The 24,946-nt window shown below is 31.6% G+C and overlaps 1 protein-coding gene across 1 annotated transcript; it reads left to right on the top strand.

The window, feature by feature from the left end:
* The first annotated feature begins 1,893 nt into the window (after positions 1 to 1,893).
* Positions 1,894 to 23,901, top strand: LOC135952101 (breast cancer anti-estrogen resistance protein 3 homolog). The gene is made up of 9 exons (XM_065501896.1): positions 1,894 to 2,322; positions 6,751 to 6,909; positions 7,036 to 7,228; positions 14,635 to 15,022; positions 15,083 to 15,185; positions 15,248 to 16,452; positions 16,516 to 16,971; positions 17,030 to 17,436; positions 23,695 to 23,901. The coding sequence occupies exons 1-9, from the start codon at positions 2,142 to 2,144 to the stop codon at positions 23,837 to 23,839; spliced, it is 3,237 nt and encodes a 1,078-aa protein (XP_065357968.1). The 5' UTR covers positions 1,894 to 2,141; the 3' UTR covers positions 23,840 to 23,901.
* The last annotated feature ends 1,045 nt before the right edge of the window (positions 23,902 to 24,946 follow it).

Raw genomic sequence — 24,946 nt, 5'->3', positions numbered from 1 at the left:
CTATCAGTAAACAAAATAACCAAGTGATTAGACAAACTTTCTTAAGCTACAAGACGATTTTGTGGAGTAGGTATAAAAATACCCACATCGGCCATATGTGGGTTCTAAAACATATGAAATATGAATTTAATAAAAACATTTAAAGGTATGATAACACATGACTATATAAAATATTTAGATGGTGAAAGGTTGACACAACTAAAACTAAAATTTTTTCAACCATAAAATAATGATGCCAAACCAGTTCTTTTATATTGACAGTGATTACCACCATTGAAAAAAATAGTAGTTATGTGTGTATGGGTTTTTAGACCCCACAGTTCGTGGTGGCAGTCTGAAACTAGCAATCTAATCTACTTTCAGAATAGCCACATAATTAGTAGACTTGTACTAGGAGGAAGTCAATTGACTTTTTGGGGACAATAGCTACATTTTGTCGATTGCAAATGGACAATTTACTCTGTATTCGAACCTGTCATTATAGGTTGAATAACTGCTTTCTGAAGTACAATACAAAAAAACAAGTGTCAAATGTCCCCATCTCTAGATTTCTTAGGACCAGTAAAGTGACGACTGCCTCCACCATGCAATACTCTGCATTACAACGAGTACATTCTTGACGAATGACCCAATACTTACATGTTAGAGTCAACCAGGTGTTTAGACGATAGAGAAAATTAGTGTAGTTTACGGGTGTATTGAGTTCTTGTCGAACTACTGGGTAGTGTTAGAGAGTTCCATTCCTCCTCAATTTGTTATTCATTTGTGAAAACTTTGCCAGGACCATTATTAAGTTACCATTTTACCATGGTCTTAATAATAGTTATAGAAAAGTTGAATAGGAATAATAAAGTGATGCAGAAATTCTTAATAACCCCATATATTTTTTATATAATGTTTCCTAGAGTTTCTCTTCATTAACAAAAATATGGTCCTATATTATGGAGACCAATATTTTTATTATTTTCAACAACACTCCATCTCAGACTTACCAGTATTTTCATTAGTTATTTGAATTTCATCCGACATTATAATATTTTCTATATAGTATCAACCTTATCTGATGGAAAATATCTGTGGTTTGCGTCATTATTTTCCTCATCTACTTATAATTGTTAGCCAACAACTGTTAAAACTTAAAGATGTACAAGAATTTTCAATAAATTTTAGAACTTTGTCAATTTTTAACGACTTATTATTGAATTTCTTTTACTATATCGAAAAATGTAACAACATTTTTTATCAAGCCAGACCTATGAAGATCTATTGATGGTAAATGGTTAACATAACACAACAAGTTAGATATGTGGTTTCAAATTTTCAACATGTGGATGAAAGCTATGCAGGTGCGGTTCCAGATCAACCATTGGGGGTGTGTGGTTAGTTTTTGGAATTTAAAATTTATTCTAAATTTTTCTCTTTTTTTCCTTTTTTATATGAATAATTTTCGGTTTTGGGGGGAGGGGAATTCCTATTAACCCCTCAAAATGCATTAGGGGTTTCCTTTTTCTAAGTAGCAAATTAAAAACATACATTTTAGAACCCATATCAGGCATGGCAAAAAAAAAAAATTAAAAATATCCACGGCAATATAAATGCATTAAGTACTGTCTGGGGGGTTAGGCATTAATGGGTTAATAACCATAATAACTGTAAACAACACGAGTGCCACCGAAGTAAGTCCATATAACAAAAAAAAAATCAATTCTATTTTCAGGAGAATATAAATTTGTTCACATTGTAAAATAAATTTTACTATTACGAGTTGAAATAATGACTTTATTTTAGTCTTGATAGAAATATATATTTTCAAATTTATACCCCCCTCAATGGATTAATACTGAAAATTAATATCATATTTTTTTTATATGTACACATGTATAAAAAAGAAATTAATAAACACAAATCTAGTACGAGTATAAAGAAAAAATGGTTTTGCATAATACGACATTGACAATGGGTTTTAGTTGTCAGCAAATTCCCAAACCATCCGTAGTCATTTAAAGTAAGAGTACAAGAATGCTCATTATTATTAATTAATTTATTGTGAAAGTAAAGTTGAATAAAAAAAGAACAAAACTATAAACAAATTCGAAAATTGCAGTGATTTTAAGTGAAGTGTTCTAAAGAGAATAAACAATATGGGAAATGTACAAACCAGACATTTGGATGCCAAGGGCATGGCCCATCGACGCGGTAGTATTTACTGGAATTTTCGCTATTCCACAATGCGTCGCAAAGATGCCAATACCATGATGGTGTTCAATTCTAAAATTTCAATTAAAGAGTGGCTGGAATTTTTGGACTTGCAACAATATGAAAGTAGGTTGTAATAAAAAGTGTTTAAAAATATAGAAATAATAAACGAAAGTAATTTAAAATCAAAGTGAGAATCTACAAAAATATTGTATTTGAAAACTTTCAAGTGCATTTTCAAAATAAGTTAAGGTGAAATACAGTACGGGCTCGATTTGCGCAACCAAAAGGAAATCGATGTTGTTTCGATATTCGAAATGTTGCAATAAGCAACCACTATATACGCTATTATTTTTTATTCTTTTTTTAACAAAAACATGCAATTTAATTAACGAAAAGTAATTAATTCATTTATTAAACAAAACAAAGTAAAAATAAATGGTGTAAATAAATTTAATATGTACTCGAATATATAAAAAAATATTTTAATAAAAAATAACTGTGAATAAACAGCCAAAACTCTTTATGAGAGCAGTGTCGCCGTGAAAGTATTTTTTAGGTGCCTATGATTTGGCAAATAGTTTTAAATTACGCCTCTGATTAAAAAAACAACCAGAATAAATACAGAAGAGAATAGAATAGAATAACTTCTGAATAATATTACATATGAAAAAATAAATAAAGTTGCACTTATCGCATCTGTTTTTTGAAAAAAGTTGCAGTTATAAAGACTGTAATATTTAAAAGTAGGCTGTTGCGCTAATCGGTCAGTTGCAATAATAGGTAGTTGCACAAATCGAGCCCGTACTGCATTCTTTTATATCGAAATTTTTATACCCCTCAAACGAAATCGCCACCTCCCAAAAAAGAAAAATTTTACCCCCAAAAGCCTAACTATAAAAGAAATTTTAAAGTAAATTTTTGTTAAAGTCGACTTCATTTTAAAATAGAACTTTTGTTTTTTTCGTACCATAAGCAACATTTTAAAAAGCTTCAAAAACTTTTTGCAACTGTTTCCAAATAAAAAAAAATTTAAAAGAAAAACAAAATGTACATAAAAGTTCAAAACAAAAAGCTTATTTTATAAATATAAAATAACATTTTATATTATATTTGAAATTTGTTTTATGGTGCGAAATTTAAAATAATAGTCAACTTTATGGACTTAAAATCGAATTTAAGGCTTTTGTGGTTAGGCTGTTTTTTGATTTTTGTTTAAATTTAAAAATTGATTATGAATAATATAAAAAAGAAAAATGTAAATGTAAATTTATTTCCCACCAATTTGTTGACCTGGATCCGTGCCTGCCTCAGTACTTATGAAATAAGAGATTATTTGTGAATTTTTTATATTAGCGTTGTTTTATGTACTTCAGCGAAAAAAATTACGAATTTTTTGAAAAATATTTATTTTGAATTACGTTATGTGGGCTTTAGTCATTTCAAAACGATAATTCCTCTATTTACATTTGGAACAATTTGTTATATTTTACCTCAGATGGCAATGACAGTCAGATAAGTGGATTTTTTCGGAAAGAACTAAACATATTATTGATAAAGTAGAGAAAAATGGAGCATAAATATTTTGTATTTTTTTGGAATTTGATTTAATTCCACTTCAGTAACATACAATGTCCAGCATATCTCAGCGATAAGCGAATGAATGCTATTGAATTTATAGCGTTCTTCAATGGGTGCGCTGATGAAATTTTTTACCAAAATTCAATAAAAACATATTTTTTAAATTAGCATATGGATTACTTTGAGAACCAGTTGTCAACAGAATCTAATGAGCTGATGAACAATTTCATAAGACAAGCGCACTAATTGAATTGCGTAGAGCTAAACTAAATTTAATTAATGAATGCTTCCCATCCTTGCTATCGAAGGTAAAATATTAATGATTTTTAGTTAAATTTTAACTATTTTTTTTCATGCTAAATTTTTGGGGTACTTTAAACTAAAATTCTTAATAAATGCGAAATTAACCCTAAGCTCTCTTTTGTTGTGTCTTATTTCCGACTTTCTGGTTGAATTTTCCTTCTTGGTGTATTCAGGGACTTAGAGTAAAACTTCACGGATAATATTTTTGCGGAACATTTTAACCCCTTAAATCCATGTTTTAATGGTGTTTTTAGCACTTTTTTAAAAGAAAGACAAAAAAGACCAATGACTTGAGGATTTAGAGCGTTAACATATTCTACAAAAATGTTCTCCATAACATTTTACATAAATTTGCTGAACACATTTTATACCTAAAATGTAAGGATCATTAAGAAACCATTTATGCCGATTAACAATAAGAAATGAAATTCAGATGTAAACTTTCAAAACGCCGATACACGTGTCCTTTTTTTGTCTCCTCTATCAAAATTTATTGGTCGGACCTTGTAATTTTGTTTGTGTTGTATGAATATTAATGAATATTAACAGAGGTTTTGACTATCTGTCCTGCTATAGCATTATTAGGAATCCAGTTTATATTAAAATTAGGATTGAATTGTTGTTTCACGTCGACTTCCACAAGGATTAGAGGATTTGCCTATGCCAAAGTCCCGCTACGTTATCATCTTTGGAGAGTTAAGAAGTTTTATTTTTTTTTTATTTTCCTATTATACTTCACATAGAAATTAATTATTTTATCAATTGCTAAAGATCCCGGAAGAAATAAAAGATTAACCACTTAAATCGAGTACCAGAAATGGGAGATTTCGCAGAGCCAAAGCCCCTCTACGTTATCATCTTTGGAGAGTTTCATGAAGTTGTTTTTTCCTAATATATTTCATAAGGGAATGAATTAATTTTCTTAATTCCAAAATATCACGGATGATATTAAAGAAGAACTACCTTAATCGAGTACCAAATATAGCTGGACATTCACAGAAAACCATCTGTTAAAAGTGATATTTTAAAGATTATGATATTCTAATAGGAATTTGCATGAGTTCACACTTATTTTGTATACAGAATCAATCAATATATGTATATTTTATATTTCCAAACCCGGTTGTATTCGTAATAGTTTAAAATTATTATCCCCTCTATATTATCTTTGGACCGTCTAATAGAGTTTGGTCTTTCCTCAAGATCCCGTTACAAAATAGATAAACCAATTTCATTGACTATCAGATATTGCAAGACATTGACAGAGAACCATTTGTTCACTGTAATATTTCTTATATTATTATGTTGACACTGGGATTTTGTCTGTGTTCCTACTTAATCATTTTCTATTCATAATTAATTTCAAGATATATGTATATATATTCACAAGCGGTCTATATATCCAAATCCGTTATACTTAATATGTAATAGTTTAGAATTATTGTTCCCTCAATGTTGTTATCATCGGACAGTCTTATAGAGCTTTATCTTACTTATATAGTTCACAATTACAATCCTTTACAATTCCTAATGATCCCGGAAGAAATAAACCGATTAAAAATTGTATCAGGCAGATGATACAAAATCAAGGTCAGGTTCTATATTTTCACAAGTGTTCCAAATTTTATACCGGGTTTTTGGTTCAATACTTACTATTGTGGACGTTATTTTGTGTACATCGGGTAATTTTCCTGCTTTGGATGCAATTGAGTTAATACATTCCACAAATAATTATTTTTTCTGGTTGAATTGTTCGCCTATTGTCTATTATGGAGGCATATCCAAAAGGAAATTACATATTTTCAATAGAGTATTTTCGTTATCGTTAGTAGGATCAGCTTCTGAGATTCAATTCCTCATTATTATATTTTAAGGCGATACCTAACCTTTTTTTCTCTTTTAAGAGAATTTATATTTCCAGGGGAGTTTGAATCATAGAGAATAGACATAGAGCGGAAACTCTGCTGTCAAAGACCTAACTCAGTTGTCAGAAACCTAAGTGGTGAGAATGTATTAGTAGATAAAACTATGTGAAAACAAAAACAACACTCGTATGTGTGATTATTTTGAGTAATTTTTTTGTTTGAGTTTTTTTCTAGTTTCCGCACTATGTTTCTCTATGGTTTGAATATCTTTAATAATTAAAATGTTAAATTTTATTATGTATATTCAAATTATGATTTTTGCAATTATTTAAGATAACTGATAAGGTTTCCATTCTATATCACAAATGATACAGATATGAATCAGCTGGTTTCAGAAATATAACAATAGAGATCAAACAAAAAAAATCAAAATGGTTGTGGTTTGAAAAGAGGGACAAATATATAGCACACTCGTTGCCTATTGGAAATTGTATCTTTTCTCTCGCTGTACAAACCATTGATAAATACAAATAGATCGCAAACTCAGGAGAAAACCTCAAAAACCTAACTCAGTTGTCAAAATCTAAGTGGTGAGAATGTATTAGTAAAAAAAACTATGAAAAATTTGTTTTTTTTTGAGTTTTATTCTAGTTTCCGCTCTATATTTGTCAAAATAAACATGAAACATGAAATTGAATATCTGTAATAATCTGTGGTCCATATACAACTATAAAGAAATTATTTAACAAAGTCAAGACCAAACTAAATGTTATTAATATCTTTAAAAAACATTCACATTTTCCAGCCAATTTCAGTATGTACAATTGTGTTGCAGACATCTTGGATCTAGAGGATGCCGACTTAAGACTGAAGGGTGTGCGTAATCCAGAACATCGTTCGAAAATGCTCTCTAGTTTGGTGAGAGTTCAAGCTAAACGTCGTATTTCCATGAACATTGATGATGGTATGTTTGTTTAAAACTATTTTTAGACTTCTTTAACAAACATTTTTAATTAAACTAATTTCCTTTCTTTATCATTTTTTTTTAATTAACTGTTGCTGTGTTTCTATTGAATTAATTAAAATTTAGTATCTAGCCAAATATCACCACCACTACAGAGACGCAAAAACTCATGCCCACCCATGTATCTGGCGGAATACTCAAATCTATTTGATTCAACACAATCACTTAAACGTAATTCTTATCAGCGCGGTACTATAACACCAAATACTAAAAGTCCAGTGGATAAAAAACGTTTCACATTCGATGAGACAGACACCATGTAAGTTTATGGTTTATGATTGAGACAATTATTTAGCTGATGTTTCAATTATATTGTTTTCTTTTCAAAATATTTAAAATTCTTTTCTTTAACAATCACTCATCATTTGTATAAATTTTAAAATTTCAAAATAACGGTCTTTACAATCTTTACAACTCATGGTGTAGTTTTGTAAGTACTTTTGTGTTTGAACAATGTATGAATAGAATTGTAAGACCGTTACCCGTACCTTTCACATGTTCTGACATTGAACACACCCCATTTCACAAATTGTTGATGGTATCACTCTGCCTGCCTGCAATAATAAGAATAATGAAATAAATAATAACAATAGATTTGCGCATGCGTGGGAAAAATAGTTAAATAATTATTTACCTCAACAACTCTCATCATCATTAATTTCTCTCTTTCTCTTTAATTTATAAGAATTTTGTACATGATTTTTTTGATCCGGCAAAAGTGCAATCAAAACAGAGGGTTGAAAAATATGACAGCAGAAACATGCACATAAATAAGAAAGTGTCTGTACACTTAACGAAATTTAGGGTGTTAAATGTTGGAAATAATAATCTATATGTATTAATATTGGGTGTATGACTTAAAAATGCGTGATTTACAACATATGGCGTATCTTTTGAACGTGGTTTTTGCTTCTAATAACTTATATGTCATTTTTAAGAGTACATATCTGTCACTTATTCTCACTTAGTTATTGAACATTATTGTGTATAATTTGAAAAAAAAAAATGCCGTTGAAGTACACTGGTTGTTCACCAAAGCTTATAAAGAATGAGTTCTATCGGTTTTAACGTGCGAGACGTGGTTTGTGCTGTTCAGAAGTGGTAATTTTGATACGGAAGACAAATAACGCTCAGGCGAGCCAAAAAAGTTTGAAGACTAAGAATTGGAGGCATTACTCCGTGAAGATTGTTGTAAAACTCATCAAGAGCTTGCAAAGTCATTGGGAGCTATTCAAGCTGCAATTTCAAAACGTTTGCGAGCAGCAGGATTCATCCAAAAGCAGGGGAATTGGTTACCATACAAATTAAAGCCGAGAAATCTTGAAAGATGATTTTGCATATCGGAAATGATGCTTGAAAGCCAAATATCCAGCAGGATTCATCCAAAAGCAGGGGAATTGGTTACCATACAAATTAAAGCCGAGAAATCTTGAAAGATGATTTTGCATATAGGAAATGATGCTTGAAAGCCAAATATCCATGGCGCTAAGGAAATTCTCTGTATTTGGTGGAAGCAAATCGGTTCTATCTATTATGAGCTGGTGAAATCTGACCAGAACATCAGGGGGAACCTGTTCTGAATGTAATGATTCGTTTGAAGCTAGCATTGGCCGAAAAAGGTCCAGAATATGCGAGCGGACATGAAACTGTAATATTGCATCATTACAACGCTTGGGCACGTGTTGAAAGAACTGTTAAAAGGTATTTAGAATGAAGTGGTTGGGAAGATTTGCATCATCACTTTCCAACATCTTAGAGCCCAATCTACGAAAGAAAGGCGCATGTGATGGTCTTGTGGCTTTAATTCCTGCACCAGCTGTATCTTATCTTTGCGGAAAAGTTCCCACGTACTGGAAGGAGAGAGCTCCCGAATCGATACATTTGGATCTTCTTTCTCACTTCCGTTTACAGCTGCAATATTCTATTCGATAAAATTGGGTACATACAATTTTTTCGACCCAAGGATGAAGACAATTGAAACTTCCTGAAATCGGTCCATTATTTCAGACTTTATCCGTCATAAATGTTTATATCCTACACCACCATAGTGGGGAGGGTATTATGCGTTTGTGCAGATGTTTGTAACGCCCAAAAATATTAGTCTAACACCCACCTTAAAGTATACCGATCGACTTAGAATCACTTTCTGAGTCGATTAAGCGATGTCCGTCCGTCCGTCCGTCCGTCTGGTTGGCTGGCTGGCTGTCCATGTAAACCTTGTGCGCAGAGTACAGGTCGCAATTTTGAAGATATTTCGATCAAATTTGGTACATATTATTTTTTCGGCTCAAGGACCAAGCCTATTGAAACTGGCTGAAATCGGTCCACTATTTCACCTAGCCTCCATACGAATGTCCTCCCGAAATTGGACTTTATCGGTCATAAATGTTTAATTTATATATGTATCTCCACAAATTCCGCTCCAAATAAGTTTTATATATACAAAATTCATGTCACCAAATTTTGTTACGATCGGTCCATAATTAGTCATAGCTCCCATATAGACCCGCTTCCGAAAATCACTTTAACGTGCATAAATCGCTTAAAAATGTTGGTAAACACACAAAATTCATAGTTAACTTTAATATAGACATAAATCACATGACCTAATTTCATGGTGATCGGTCCATAATTGGTCATAGCCCCCATATAACCCTACTTCCGAAAATCAATCAAAAATATAAATTATTGAAATTTTAAAAGAAAAATTTTTTTGCTCTTTTACTTAGTGTAGGGTATTATATGGTCGGGCTTGACCGACCATACTTTCTTACTTGTTTATTAATATATATATCTGCTCAAAATTCCTTTCCAAATAAGTTCTATGTATACGGAAGTCATGTCACCTAATTTCATGGCGATCGGTCCATAATTAGTCATAGCTCCCATATAAGGCCCTCTTCCCAAAATCACTTAAACGTTCATAAATCTCTTAAAAATGTGGGTAGCTATACAAAATTCAACACAAATAACTTTAATATAGACACAAATCAGACGACCTAATTTCATGGTGATCGATCCATAATTAGTCATAGCTCTCATAGTTCACCTTCCGAAAATCAGTTAAATCAGCATATATCTCTTAAAAATGTTGGTATAAACACAAAATTCAACATAAATAAATTTATGTGGATAACAAATTTCATACATTTATGAAATCCAGACATTTCTCTACGTGTAAAGATGCCAGAAGGTTTGACATGTATTTTTAGGGGAGTAAAAACATAAAAACACACTCTCACACATGCCAATCTAAATAAACAGAAAGAGACTGTAACAGTTTTTTACTACAGAAAGTCCTCGTACGGCATTAAACACATAAAACAGATTGAATATACACGTTGGAGAGTTAAAGTCGTTTCGAACAGGATAAAAACGAATGTGTTGTAGTGTTAACGGTATTCAAAAGACACATACAAATATAGAAAGAAGTAGCAAGGAAAAAAATTTTCTTGGGCTGGGCCGCTAGTGAAACAGAAATGAAACAAATTATTAAATAAAATGTAAAATTTCGAAGAAGAAAAAAATAAAAATTAATTGAGAAATATTTAAAGAAAAGTGTGGCAAATAAAGGATTTATATGAAAAAGGATTATTAACAGCAAAAGGATATTAAAATGCTAGTAAGTTAAATAAAATATTGTTATAGAAAACTTTAATAATTTAATACTTTAAAGTATAATGTTAAATTTTAGTTATAGTTTTTTAAAAAAGCAATATTTCAATAATATTATTCAATATTATTGAGTTATTTAATAATTTATTTAAAAATTTTACTTATATGTATATTCCTATTACATACTTAACTATATGTAATGCCATAAAAACTCTTAAATTATGAGGGTGGTATACAAACCAAATAAAAAATCCTTTTTTTTTGAAGTCTTTAAAACAAAGTTAGGTTATGTTCTTATTTTCTGTCTCTTCACTTACTTTAAAGGAGTATCATTGTATAATAATTATATTTTTTAAATAGAAATAATATATACTTATGTAGAACTATTAAAACTTAGATTAGAAGACTTAGACTCCATCTAAATGTAACACAAGCACATTTATATTGTTCAAATATTTGATAAAATAATCAAAACTTTCGGGACAATCTGGTGATATTGATTAACTTGTCATTTATTTCAAACAATCTTCTTAAGTCAAAAACATATGGGACAACCGAATCTCAATAAAGTAACGTTTTATAATAGAAAGTAATTAAAACATTATTTACATGATATCTGGTCGACTTTATCTATATATTCGATTCGAAATTTTCATAAGATGGTTTGCAGAGAAAAAAAATTCAAAAATTCCGGATAAAACTCTGAATTTTTTTTTTTTTTGTGTCCTGTCAACTAATTAAAAAGCTCCCTAAAGTATGCAGTACAACTTTAGATATTTTATTTGCAAATAAATAAGAACAGGCAGGTTTATGTGGGTTGGAGAAACTTGAAGAACTAACATTAGTAAATGCTACCGGGCGAAGCCGGGGCAGTCAACTAGTTTATTTAATAAAGAAACAAATGCAATGTCATGAATCCTAATAATCATTCGGGATAAATAGAAATTACGTTAGACAAATGTTAGATAAATATTCTTTATAGAATTAATTCCTTACTGAATCATTAAAATTTTCTTTAATTCAAATCCATTACAAACCAGCTTAATAAAATATATTGACTGATTAAATTAATTTTTTAAATTCTGAATTAATTTAACTGTGAATGAATTCTATTTACATAAATGCCTTTGAATGAAGCTAGAGAATTAGTAAATAAAAAAACGAAATTTCTATAAATCAATTTTTGTATAAGTCTTTGACAGAGCTGTAAAGGAATCATTAATTTTTGAATTAATTCGCGAATCATTCACACAAAAAAATTAATTGAATGAAATTTAAGTAAATTCAAATGAATTTGGTAAATATGAATTGCAGTTCGTTTCCAATTCAAATGAATTTGTAGAACGAATTGCAATTCGTTTCTAATTCAAATGAATTTATCAATGTGAATTGCAATTAATTTCCAGTTCATTTGAATTGATTTTGAATTCAATTCATTTTACAAATTCATTTGAATTGGAAATGAATTGAAATTCATTTCCGCCTAATTCATTTGAATTGATTCAAATTTCATTCAATTCTTTTTTTTTGTGAAAAGAATTAATTAAAAATTTAGCTAATTCGAAACGAATTAAAATCAAACAAGTAAGAGAGCTATATTCGGCTGTGCCGAATCTTATATACCCTTCACCAAATTATACTTCAAAATACAAATTTTATAAATATGTATTTAGGTAAACAAAATTTATTTTTTTTCCAAAACAGTTTTTAAATTTTTTGTAAAAAAATTTTTTTTGAATGTTATTTCAAATTTTTTTTTAAATTTTAAAAAAAAATTTGGTGGCTTAAAAAAAAATCGGGTCGTTGCAAAGGTCTTTGAAATATATATCATTAGATATCCATATTGTCTATGTTAATGACTTAGTAATCCAGATATAGGTCAAAAATAGGTAAAAAATCGGAGTTGTTCTGGTTTTTTCCTCATATCTCAGCCATTTATGAACGGAATAGCAAACGTCTCGAAAGCATGTCTGACAGTATTATTGAAGATTTTGATCCCGAAGATATCTGGGGTCTTCAGAAAATTGATTTCAACAAACTTAATCGACTCCGCTATCTATAAGGATTCAGAATATATATTTTATAGAGTCGGAAAATTATGTTGTGGAAATTACAAACGGAATGACAAACTTATATATACCCCTCTTACGAAGATGAAGGGTATAAAAAGAATAATTCATTTACAGCTCTGGTCTTTGATAAATTTTAAATATAGTGATAATAATTTAGCTTCACTCAAAGGCTTTTATTTAAATATAATTCATTCACCGTCTAATTAATTCAGAATTTAAAAATTGTTTTTGAATTCTTTATCGAATTTATTCATCGTTGAATAAATTCTTATAATGGAATTAATTCATAACATAATTCATTCAACCTTTCAAATATTAATTTTTTTGATCTATGGGTGAATGACTGAAATTTTAATTCTATATTAAGATTTTAGCGAATTAAGCTCAAATTTAATTAATTCGAAGCTCTGATTTGCAGTACCAATATCTGTGCGCACAAAACAGTGAGTTTTTCTGGATGTAATGGTGTTTTGATAATGGCTTGTGGAGTATCATCGCTCCAAATGCTGTAATTCTTTTACTTAACATAGAACAACATTTACAAATGTTGCGAAATTTCCTTCAGCCCATTCACCAAATGTACTGCGCAGATGTACAGATGTACGAGTTGAATCTTGTAAGCACGCGAACCATGATCCTTACTCAAAATTGGAGGTACACACATTTTATTGTTGGACATAATGTCGAATTGACACATTTAGATCTGTGTGCACTGTACGGCTTCTTTCGGGATGCTTATTATCGTTAAGAGTACGTATTGCGAAAACAATCCTTAGTTCCTCGAATTAATCGATATGGGGTCAAATTACCGCATTCGCTATGCGGTAATTCGGCTCCTGATGGACGATTATAAGCACCATGAAATGCCCGTTATGCCCGATGAATTGAACCAAGATTTTCAAATTAAATTTGAACAATTTGCAAACATTGCTCTGGCTCATGATAAATTGCCAAATCAAACTAACCTTAAAACGACAGAGAACTGTCAAAGCAGCTGTCACAGAAAACAGTGCTGCCAATTTAAAGTCATCTGCCTCTAAAAAAATATCATTTGTGCCAAATTTCAGTTTTCTAGGTCTTATCTTTCAAACATCAGCATTTCTTATCAACCCACTATCTTCAAGAGACGGACGGACATAACTAGATCATCTTAGAATTTTATAAGAACCCAGCATGAATCAACACCAATATTTCGATGTGTTACAAACGGAATGACAAACTCAATATACCCCGCACACTTGTATTCTCAGTCCTTTTGTGTAATGACCTAAATAATATTGAGTTGTAGATGTCGCTTTTATTTATAAGCATCTTAACTTTTTACATTGCAACATAATCTAATGCAAACGTTTCTGTTATCAAAATAGAAAAGTTCTAAAATACAAATAAATATAGTTGAACATAGAATCAGTCTTGGGGAAATCTTAAATTATTCTTGAACAACTCGTTTTATGCAATCCCTAAAAATGTTAATATAAATCTATAGAAGTGTCTACATATTCACAATTATGATAACACTCTGTAATTAAAATTGTTTATAAGTATGATAACATTTACTGTGCAACACTAAGCAGCATTAGAAGCTCTAGGTGATCTTTGTGTAAATAGAACATTCGAGTTTTTCCGTTAGATAATTCATGAAACTACTAGAAGATGGAAGTGTGTATATAAGTAGTAATAGCGAGTTGCTGAGTAGTTAGTGTATCGTACGCACTGTTATAGTGTCTGTTCATATTTTAAAAAGCTTTAAAGTATGAACAGCTTAGTTCACTAAGTTCATATTTTAGAGTACCCTGTGGAAGTAAAAAGTGTTCATAATTTGGGGTGTTCATATTATCGCGAGTGCACTGTATTTAAATTCTGAAAAAATTCATGGTGTTACCTATACAAAAGCCTTCCCTTAAGATTGCTTTAAACAAATTTGCCTTAAATATACATACATATTTCATAAACAATCTTTTGACATGATTTCTTTTAGCTATGAGGAACTAAAAACTCGTGACAATAACATCGATAATCCAACCAACGATTCTGCTACCCAAATCTTAGACGTCACTATGGATAACGATTCTTTAAACTCGGGTTCCTTTAACCAGCCCACATCGTTTATGGGTGCCATTTTACCGCCAACAAATGAACAGCAAGAAGCTTTGGCCCTTAAGAAAGCCTTAGAATGGGAACTTAGTTTGGATTCACGTGATTTACGTTCACATGCCTGGTACCATGGTCCTCTGCCTAGACAGCGTGCCGAGGAGATTGTTCAGCGAGATGGAGATTTCCTAATCAGAGACTGTACATCACAGCCGGATAATTATGTGTTGACTTGCCGCACTAAGGTGGCGGTGTTGCATTTTGTTATGAATAAGGTGAGATAGATATACAAAATTTGGAAGGCTGATAAACAAATTTTTTTAAAAAAAATTTAGATTTTGGTACAACCAGATACCGTGTACGAACGTATACAATATCAATTTGAGGAGGATGCATTTGATGCCATTCCCGATCTTATAACTTTTTATGTGGGTTGTGGTAAGTTTTAAAATATAATTCCTAAAGTTAAACTTCTTTTAATAGTTTATTTTATTCTTTAGGAAAACCCATATCCTTGGCATCTGGAGCTCGCATACAATATCCTTGCAATCGTACTTATCCACTCTCCTTTTATGGCCACAAGATTGTAGGAAATCAATTGCATAGCCAAATGTTGGCAGGTTTAAGAGGACCAAGTCCTCTTAATTCACCCTTGGCAGCTAATGCCGGTTTTCGTTTTGGTGGCATGACCACTTCCGGCTTCAATCAACAACAACCATCACATGGCATGTTACACCATCAGCAGTCTTTGCCCACGGCTATAGGTCAACCAATGATGCAGCAACAAAGTCCCATGTCATCACCACCACGGGGTAAACTTAATACAGCTCCTAGATTACCCTGTAAGAAACAGCGTTCCCAAAGTCTAACTCCAGCCCAGGCAATTGTGGTGTCTAACATTAAAAATGCCGAGGCTGGCAACAGTGCTGATGGTGTAATACAAGGAGGCTGTTGCGGTGGTTCAGCCATGGATAATGTAGGAAATTGTGGTTCTATGAATCAACTAAATCAAGCCAATGGTCATGGTTATCGTCCCGAGGCCAGACGTTTTAGTCAGTTTGAAAAGAGCAACATTGTTTGCGGTTCTCCCAATGAAACCCAGCTGCACTCTCATTTAGAAAACCTAAATATGCATGGTAAAATACCAACCAACGGCTTCCAGACTATAGCTCGTTGTACGGCCAACGAATTGGTGGAAAATCATATGAAATTCACCACTCATTCACTGCCACGACCAGCTACTAATGCTTTTCGCAATAACCTTAATCGTACTTCAAGTTTAGCTAGAGATTTTAATAATGATTCTTCGGCTAGTATGTTTTCAAGTTTGGAAATAAGTAAAATTCCGGAATTGCCCGAAAAACCTCCCAGTCCACCACCAAAACCAAATCGTAATGGGGGTCAAGCTCCCTGTCTACCACGTCCCAATAAGGAAGTATCGGGCTTGGACCAACAATATCCTTTACAGAGGCAGGCAAATATGGCTGGTATTTATCAATTAAGTGGCTCGGATTCGGGTAATGGTTCGGGTGATTCAATGCCAGGCGATATGAACGAATTCATAATGCATCGTGGTGTGATTATAAAAAATCCTCGCTTTATGACTACTTCCGTTTCCTCTATAACCTTGAAAAGTTTGAGCGAATTTGATGTAGAGGCAGCAGAGGATCAGCTGTTTACTTTAGAGATACCAGATTTTAAACCGGTAAGACCAACATAATTTCTTTTAATCATTTATAGGAATTTATTTTAATTTTCCTAATTCTAGACCTCCAAATTTGATGTTGAGAATTTCAGTACTCTACTGTTGCCCTCTTGCGAAAATAAGCCTTTGGATGGTGATGCTTTGAATACATTCAAAATCATGTTATTGGAAACTGGCCCCAAAATGCTGGCCGAGCATATAACACGCATAGACATTGGTCTTCTAATAGAAGAACCCAACTCAGAACCCGAATCTGAAACTGACAATGAATGTAATGTCTTGGAATGTTCTGGTTTGGAAACGTTGACTTTGCCACAGGGTAAAATATTTCGCAATGATTTAATTGAGCGCACGCAATGCATGAAATTAATGGTGGCCGTCACAATACTCACTTGTCAAACTGACCTAGATCGTGCCGAACTACTCAGCAAATGGATACAAGTGGCGGTGGAGACCAAGACTGCTTTGGGAAATCTGTTTGGTTTTTCCACCATAATGTTGGGTTTGTGTATGCCTCAAGTAAGTTTTAAACTAAATTTTATATTTCAGCTTCAGTATAATTTGATTTCTTTTAAAGATCCAAAAACTTAGTTCTGCTTGGCATTTGCTACGTCAAAAATATACCGATGATGCTTTCATGTTCGAAGCCAAACTCCGACCCACCTTAATTAGCATGAATGAGTGCTCAAATCCTCAAGCTCCCAATACCACAGTACCACATGTTTTGCTTTATGCTCTGCTTAAGGATCGTCCGGTTATTGATATTTTGAATTTCAATAATACAAGCGAGAAATCTTCGCTTTACAACATGTGCATTACATCGTGGGAGAGTAAGGCTGATGATTTTGGAATGTATATCAACTATGCCCATTTGGATTCATCCCGTAATTTCCTCAATAATTTGAAACTGTTTCGTAAAAATTCAAAAATTATTTTGGAGGAATCGATATCGAGATTGGATGAGCTGTTAAGTGATGCATTTAGGTGAGTTGGAAATGAGAGGTTTTTTAAAGAAAACTTTTTTTAAATAATGTTTTATTTATGTTACAAATGTAATATAATAATTAATTATCTATCTTCTTGGATTGGGAGCATATTTATTTTAATCATTTTAGTATAGATGTTATAGGAACTGACTGTGATATAAATATCATTCGTTTTTAGGAATTGGAACTGGTACATGTTTTTATAATAACTAAGTTCTAATGTGTTTCGAAATTTCTTAATAATTTTGGCTAGTTAAAAAAAATCGGAGGAATATTCCCAACAAATTTGATAACAGTTACAATAATAACACTGTTCAACATCATTTATATTGTGGAATTTTATGGGAATAATTTTTGTGAAAGATCTTAACCCCGAAAAATCTTAAAATCGAAAAAAGTTCTTTCAAAAAGGACATTTAAGGATTAAAATATTTCACGAAACTTTTTGCCGTAAAATTTCATTGCGGGTCACCAAAGACACAAAAGTTGTTAATAGAGCCCTTTACGCATAATTATCAAAATTACTCCCCATAGCGGGCCTCACATTTTTTAAAAATATCTCCAAAAATCCAAATATGAACCGAATGAGTTGATATTTAAAATTATTTAGGTGTATTTATTTAATTTTCTTCGATCTTTTTTTAGTTTTTTAGATATGACGGGCCCACGGTGGTTCGAAATTGTTTTTTTTAAATATCACCTATATTTTCGATAAAATTTCGAATACTATAAAAAGACCTATTAACAGTCATGTCGTCCATATAAAAAGTTACACTCATCCAAAGATGGTACATGTAAACATTGCCGTATTTTTACGTTTTTCTAAAAAAAAGTACCTATATATTTTCTTTTGTAGAAAAAAATTTTCTTCCGGACTATATAAAATTTGTATATGACTCGAAAAGAGAACCTAATGCAAAAGCGTGGAAAGTAAAACTTGGCTCACTTAAGTGGACCTAGTTACAAATATTTTATAACACATGCCATGTAGTATACCGTTTTCAAAGACTACAATCCAACCAATTTAGAAAGAAACATTCAGTTCATTATCTATATATATAAAAGAGTAACGTTACTGACTGACTGATTCATCATCGCACAGCCCAAACGGCTGAAGCTGGAATCACAAAATTTTAACTGTGGGTTCCTCCCTCCCCAAAACGATCCGATAAGAAGGGATTTTTGGAAATTCGAACGTTTAGGGGGTAAAAACGGCTAAATTCGGTAACCTTATATCTTCAAAACTAATAAAGATACAAAAAAAATTAAAATAGCATGTTACTCCATTTAAAAAATAAGCTGACAGGTGTTTCGTACTTTTTGGAAATTCGAAACCTTTAGGGGAGAAAACGGGTAAAAACTGTATTTTGGTAATTTTTGCAACCTATGTATCTTTTAAACCAATAAACATAGAAATTCGAACCCTTAAGGGATAAAAATTGTGTTTATTTTTGGTACTTTTTCATAAAATATGTTTTTCTATAATTTGACATAGACAAAAAATTTTAGCAAAATGGAATATTTTTAAAGTTCGAACTTGATTGTTTCAAGGAAGAAAAGGGAAATTGGTACTTTTCTCCTAATGGTACTTTTTTTAATATTCTAAATTATTTCCCTTATCGCTGATATGTATCTGAGTGAAGTTTGTGTTAGGAATAAGGTACAATATTTAGGTACCAAAATGTGAGAACTGAACTATAGGTACTTTTTTATTCATCTATGGGACTTTTTGAATTTTATATGACAATGGACTTAGAAACATGAAATTAAGCATATATGGTCCTAAGTGAGTGTGAATTTTAGGGGTAGACTTTTTGGAACTTTTTCTTTAATCGAATGGTACTTTTTGTAATTTCTTCACCAATTTTTTTTTTTTTTTTAACGCTTTATTGATTTGTTGAATCTGTCTATTTTGACCTTACAATAAGTATTTAAATCTTATAACTAAAATTAAAACTATTTGCTCTTCAGCAAGAGAGCCATAATGGTAAACTGTCACTCATCTTAGCGGGGTGGTAGATCTGCTCTACGGAGCCTGGATCGGGTTTGGGTCTGCACAAGTTGTCTTGCAAGCGTATTGGGATGGTTTCGCAGCTTCACAATATATTTCTCACGGACTTTCTTGAACTCTTCCTTTACCAATGTCACTTCTAGGTCTCTGTGGATGTTTTCATTTCTTATGTACCATGGTGCTCCCGTCATGGTCCTAAGAATTTTAGATTGGGCCCTCTGTATAAGATCAATACTGGTGTTGCTAGCCATTCCCCATAATTGAATTCCATATGTCCAAATTGGTTTTAAAACGGTCTTATACAGGATGACTTTATATTCAAGGCTTAATTTTGATTGGTCACTGATTAACCAATGAAAGCTAGAGGCTTTTAACTTCATGTGAAGTCTCTTGGTTTCTATGTGTCGGCGCCAAGTAAGCCGTCTATCCAGATGAATACCAAGGTAGGTGACATAATCAGACTGCGGTATATTAACGTTGTTGAGTGTGACAGGTGGTCAATTTCCTCTTCTTAGAGCGAACGTAACATGTTTACTTTTCAGCTCATTTACCTTTATTCGCCAGTTTTTCAACCATGACTCCACACGTACGAGGTAATTCTGCAGTTGACTAGATGCCATGAGTGGGTTTTCGTCTGAGCTAATAATGGCGGTATCATCAGCAAATGTTGAAATTGTTAGTTTATCGCACGTAGGGAGGTCGGAGGTGTAAATCAAATACAGCGTAGGTCCTAGTACACTTCCCTGTGGAACGCCAGCTCCAATCTTGTATTCTCTCGTCACATAATCATTGTACTTAACTCTGAAAAGTCTATTCGATAAATAAGACTCCAGCAATTTATGAGTACATAGTGGTAGTAAACATTTGATTTTATGTACTAGACCCTTATGCCATACCTTGTCAAAAGCCTGAACAACGTCTAAAAAGACGGCAGAACAATATTTCTTTAATTCAAAAGATTTTCTAATCTCTCCAGTTAAACGATTGACCTGTTCAATGGTGCCATGATGTTCACGGAAACCAAATTGGTGTACTGGGATAATGTTTCCATCATTCAAAAAAGGTATTATCTTTTCCTGGAATATTTTCTCGAATATCTTCGACAAACAAGGGAGTAGGCTAATAGGTCTATAAGAAGATGGCAGGGTTAAATCTTTACCCGGTTTAGGTATCATTATTATTTGAGTAATTTTCCAATTTTTTGGATAAATTCCTAGTTTCAAGATCGCATTAAACAATATAGATAGCACAATTATTGCCACATTTGGTAGGTTCTTAATCATTGATGGCGTTATTAAATCACATCCCGGTGATTTTTTCAAGTCTAATTTATTTTTAATTACTCTATTAACATCCTCAGGACTAATATCGAATTGGGCTGCATTAGCCATTGTTGAAGCTGGCAGTTCTTCTAGTTCAAACTCATTTGCCGTGGAGTTGGGTTGAAATACTTCACTTAAATGTTCAGCAAATACTGAGGCTTTTTCTATAGCACTTCGTGCCCAGGTTCCGTCAGCTTTTCTTAAAGCGCTTTGTGCCTCTACCGGTGGCTTAATGTTCCTCGTTGCCTTCCAAAGAGAGAAATTTGTGTATTTTGTACTCGTCAAACTTTTAATATAATTTTCGTTTATGCGATCCTCTTCTAAATGAAGGGCTCTTTTCAGTTTACGTACTGCTGCGGACAGCCTCTGCTTTGCAGCAGGTGATCTATTATGTTGCCATTCTCTTCTGAGTCTTCTCTTTTCGAGAAGAAGTCTTTCAATATCCGAACTTGAAATAGGCGTATTAGTTTTTGGAGGGATCTGGCACCTAGAGTGTTCCCGAGCCGAAACAATCAATGACGTGAAGTCATTGACGGTCCTATCTATGTCTTCCTCACACTGTAAATTAGGATTTGTGTGGATATGACTGCTGATATATTTCCTATATTTTAGCCAATTTGTCTTAAAATACAAAGAGTCCTTAGGAAATCTTGGGATGTTGGGTCTCTCCCAATAATTAATAATTACAGGAGAGTGGTCAGAAGACAGATCATAGGATATTTCTGTGGATATTGCATTCCGAATAATATTTCTGCATATGGCGAAGTGTATTAGATCAGGAATTCACCAATGAACCTAGAAACATGAAATAAAGCTTACATGGGCCAGAGTGGGTGGGAATCCACAAGTGTCTGCTTTTTGGTACTTTTTCTATATTATAATGGTACTTTTTGAATTTTCTATAATAATGGACCTAGAAACATGAAATTAAGCGTATATGATCCTATGTGAGTGAAAATTCAAGCGGATACTTCATGGTACTTTTTTTTATTATAATGGTACTTTTTTTAATTTTCTAGAACAATGGACTTAGACACATGAATTTAAGCATACACCGTCCTATGTCAGTGAGAATTCTAGGGGGAGACTTTTTGGTACTTTTTCTTTAATAAACCGGTTTACCAAACAACAATATTTAAATTAACCGGTTCACAAAAAACCGAGATTTCGAAGAAAAACCGTTTTTTCGGTTAACCAGTTTATAAACACTAACGAAGTGGAAGCTATGTGGAAGCTATGGACAATTATGTACTGATCGTCACAAAATCCAATATTATGATAACTGCGACACATTTGTGTAAAATTTAGTATCGATATAAATAGTTTTAAAACATTTATGTTGTTTAATATGTTTTTCTGAAGTGGTCCTTATATGGGAACTTATGACCATTTTTCTGAAGAGGACTTTAAATGGGGCTGTGGTAAAATATTGACCGATCAAAACAAATTATTGGTTTACGATTTATATAAAATTTTCAATTGGCATTTATGTACCATTTTGTATGGGGTCTGGGAGAATTCAGTTACCGATCCATCTCCCTACATCCTTCTTTGGAGGCGTTACCGTGCCAACAACAGACGAATGGTTGTATATCGTCTTACAATTTTATAATGACCCAAAATATATACTTTTTTGTTCTATGACCAATATTTCGACATGTTACAAATGAAATGAAAAAATTCACTGATCTTTTTGGTGGTTTATATAAAAATGTTTTACTTTTAAATTATTTTTGGTAATTGGTCTTGTGTACGAGCTATGGTGTTTACTGTTGCACAGTGGTTTAGAAACTTTTTTTTTTGGAAATAATTCGGTATCTTGGGAACTATTGGAGATATTGTTACGATATTGTATTTCACATGGTATGAACTGAGGTGTTTTCGAGTTGATTTACGTTTGTTCAGCTTCCTCGGGCCAATGGGGGCAAGTACGTAGCCCCTCAAAGTTGGTCACCTCGGGTCTCAATTTTTTTAAAAAAATTGCGAAAAATCCATTTATTACCCGAATGCGCTGAAATTTAGAACGTAAATGGTCCTTGAGAAGATCTACAAAAACTATGCTTACAAGTGCAGGTTATTTCTATTAGTTGAAGAGATATTCAGGTTTTGTGATTTATTTTTTTTAATTTTGCTCGATCTTTTTATGGTTTTTTAGATATGACGGGCCTACGGAGGGTCGAAATTTATTTCTAAAATATCAGCATCCAAAGTTGGAACTTGTAAAAAGGGCAGTATTTTTTACGTTTTTTCCCAAAAAAGCCCATATATTTTTTCTTTTGTAGAAAAAAAATTTCTTCGGGACTATATAGAATTTTTATATTATCCGGAAAGATAACTTAAAGCAAAAGCGTGTAAAGAAAAATTTGGCTCACTTAAGCGGACATACCACCCCCCAGTCTTATCCAAACTTGGCCATTTTAAAAAAAAAAATTTCGGTTTGAGTAAAAAAGTCTAAAAAGGCAAAGCACCGATCCACGAAAAAGCTTCAGTTTTGGAACACATTTGCCCGTTTTAGGAATTTCAGTATTTTAAAATAAAAAATTTCAAAAGTTGTAATGTCATTGATTTAAGGACATTTGAGTCTATATTGGTTTCAAATTTTGTTATGTTATCTTTAGTTGTTAAAATTTTACATTAATTCAAATTTTATATTTTTATTCGTGGAAAATCACCTCACATATAAGGACCATTTTAATAAATATCTAAAACATATCGATATCAAAAAAAGAAAATTATACACATATTAGTAATTTGTATCCAGTTATCATTCTAATGAATTTTGTGAATGTCGGTCAATAACGTGACAAAAGATATAGTATAACTTGATCTGTAAATATAGTAATCATTTGTCTATAGTTTTAACACGTATTTTGATAATGCTGAAATATGTATATAATCAAAATTATTTTATTTTTAATTACAGAACCGAATTCCACATCAAATTTCTGTGGGGTAGTAAGGGAGCTACAGCCACTGCTGATGATCGACACTCGAAATTGGAAAAAGTCTTAGCATTAATGGCTGATAAATTTTGCAATGCCGATAATGGATCAACTACAACTGCCTAAATTAGACAACTAAATAAATACTGCGACTAATTTTGTAAATAAGTTAAATATAAATAAAAGGTTAAAAAACAAACTAAATTTTTATACGGTAAAAGATAAAACAAAAAAATTAAATACAAACTTATAAAATAAGGTTCATAAGATAAGAAATTAAAAGAAATCAATGATATTAGATATGATATTAGTAATTTATCCATCATATGAGCCTTTTCTAAGACAGGAAAATTATGTTAAACGAATATGATGGCATTTACCATATACATATTTGTTTAATACAAATCCCTATTAACTAAAAAAAATCAAAATTTCTATACCACAATAAATACTAGTCATACCCTTTGCAAAAATCAACATTTAACAAACAAACAACACCAAAGTAATTTTTCTAGTTTAAATTTGATATTTTTAAAAAATATAATTTCATTCTTAGTTTTATTATTTTAAATAATGACTACCTCAACATAAACATAACAAATTGCTTGATTTATAACAAAAAATAGTCAATAAATTTGAAAATAACCATGCAATACACCAAAAGAAATAAATGCTGTAAAGTGTTTCCAACAAAATAACCATCAGGCATTAATAAAAAAGCGAAATTGGAATAAAATCATATCGTTTTTAAGGTTCTGTAACCAATTTTTTAAATTTAATTTTTATTACTTTTAATTTTAAGATCTCTATCTCTCTTTCTTTGTGATTCAATTGAAAATTGTACACATCAATTTGTTAAATAATTTTATGTTTTATTTTTTTTTTAAAGTAAGGCAAAGTTGCAAATCATTTGTAAAATTCTCTTTAGTATTAAATATTCTTATGACCATAATTAGTTTTACATACAATATTACACTTTAGATACTCGTTAATAAGTTGTATTTATTTGTTAGTTATTTAATTCTATGTTTTTATTTATTTTAAATGAGTTTTATTAAATTTCATATACATATATCTAAGCTAGGATAACAATTACCAAAAATTTCTATGTAAAACTAAGTTTATATATTTATACAATACTTACATAAATAATTAATAAAATATTTGGAATTATAAGAAGATTACAAAATTCTATTAAGTAATTTAAAAAAATAAACCAGTAAAAATCTATAA

The sequence above is a fragment of the Calliphora vicina genome, chromosome 2, assembly GCF_958450345.1.
Source record: "Calliphora vicina chromosome 2, idCalVici1.1, whole genome shotgun sequence".
Classification (NCBI taxonomy): domain Eukaryota; kingdom Metazoa; phylum Arthropoda; class Insecta; order Diptera; family Calliphoridae; genus Calliphora; species Calliphora vicina.
Note: the sequence above shows the minus strand (reverse complement) of the source record. Positions and strands in the feature narration are given on the sequence as shown.

Bases quoted from the DNA above. Each gene is read 5' to 3' on its own strand.
- LOC135952101 (XM_065501896.1), top strand. From the start codon at position 2,142: ATGGGAAATGTACAAACCAGACATTTGGATGCCAAGGGCATGGCCCAT. The intron at 2,323-6,750 runs GTAGGTTGTAAT...CACATTTTCCAG, and splicing joins GGACTTGCAACAATATGAAA to CCAATTTCAGTATGTACAAT. The intron at 17,437-23,694 runs GTGAGTTGGAAA...TTTTAATTACAG, and splicing joins CTGTTAAGTGATGCATTTAG to AACCGAATTCCACATCAAAT.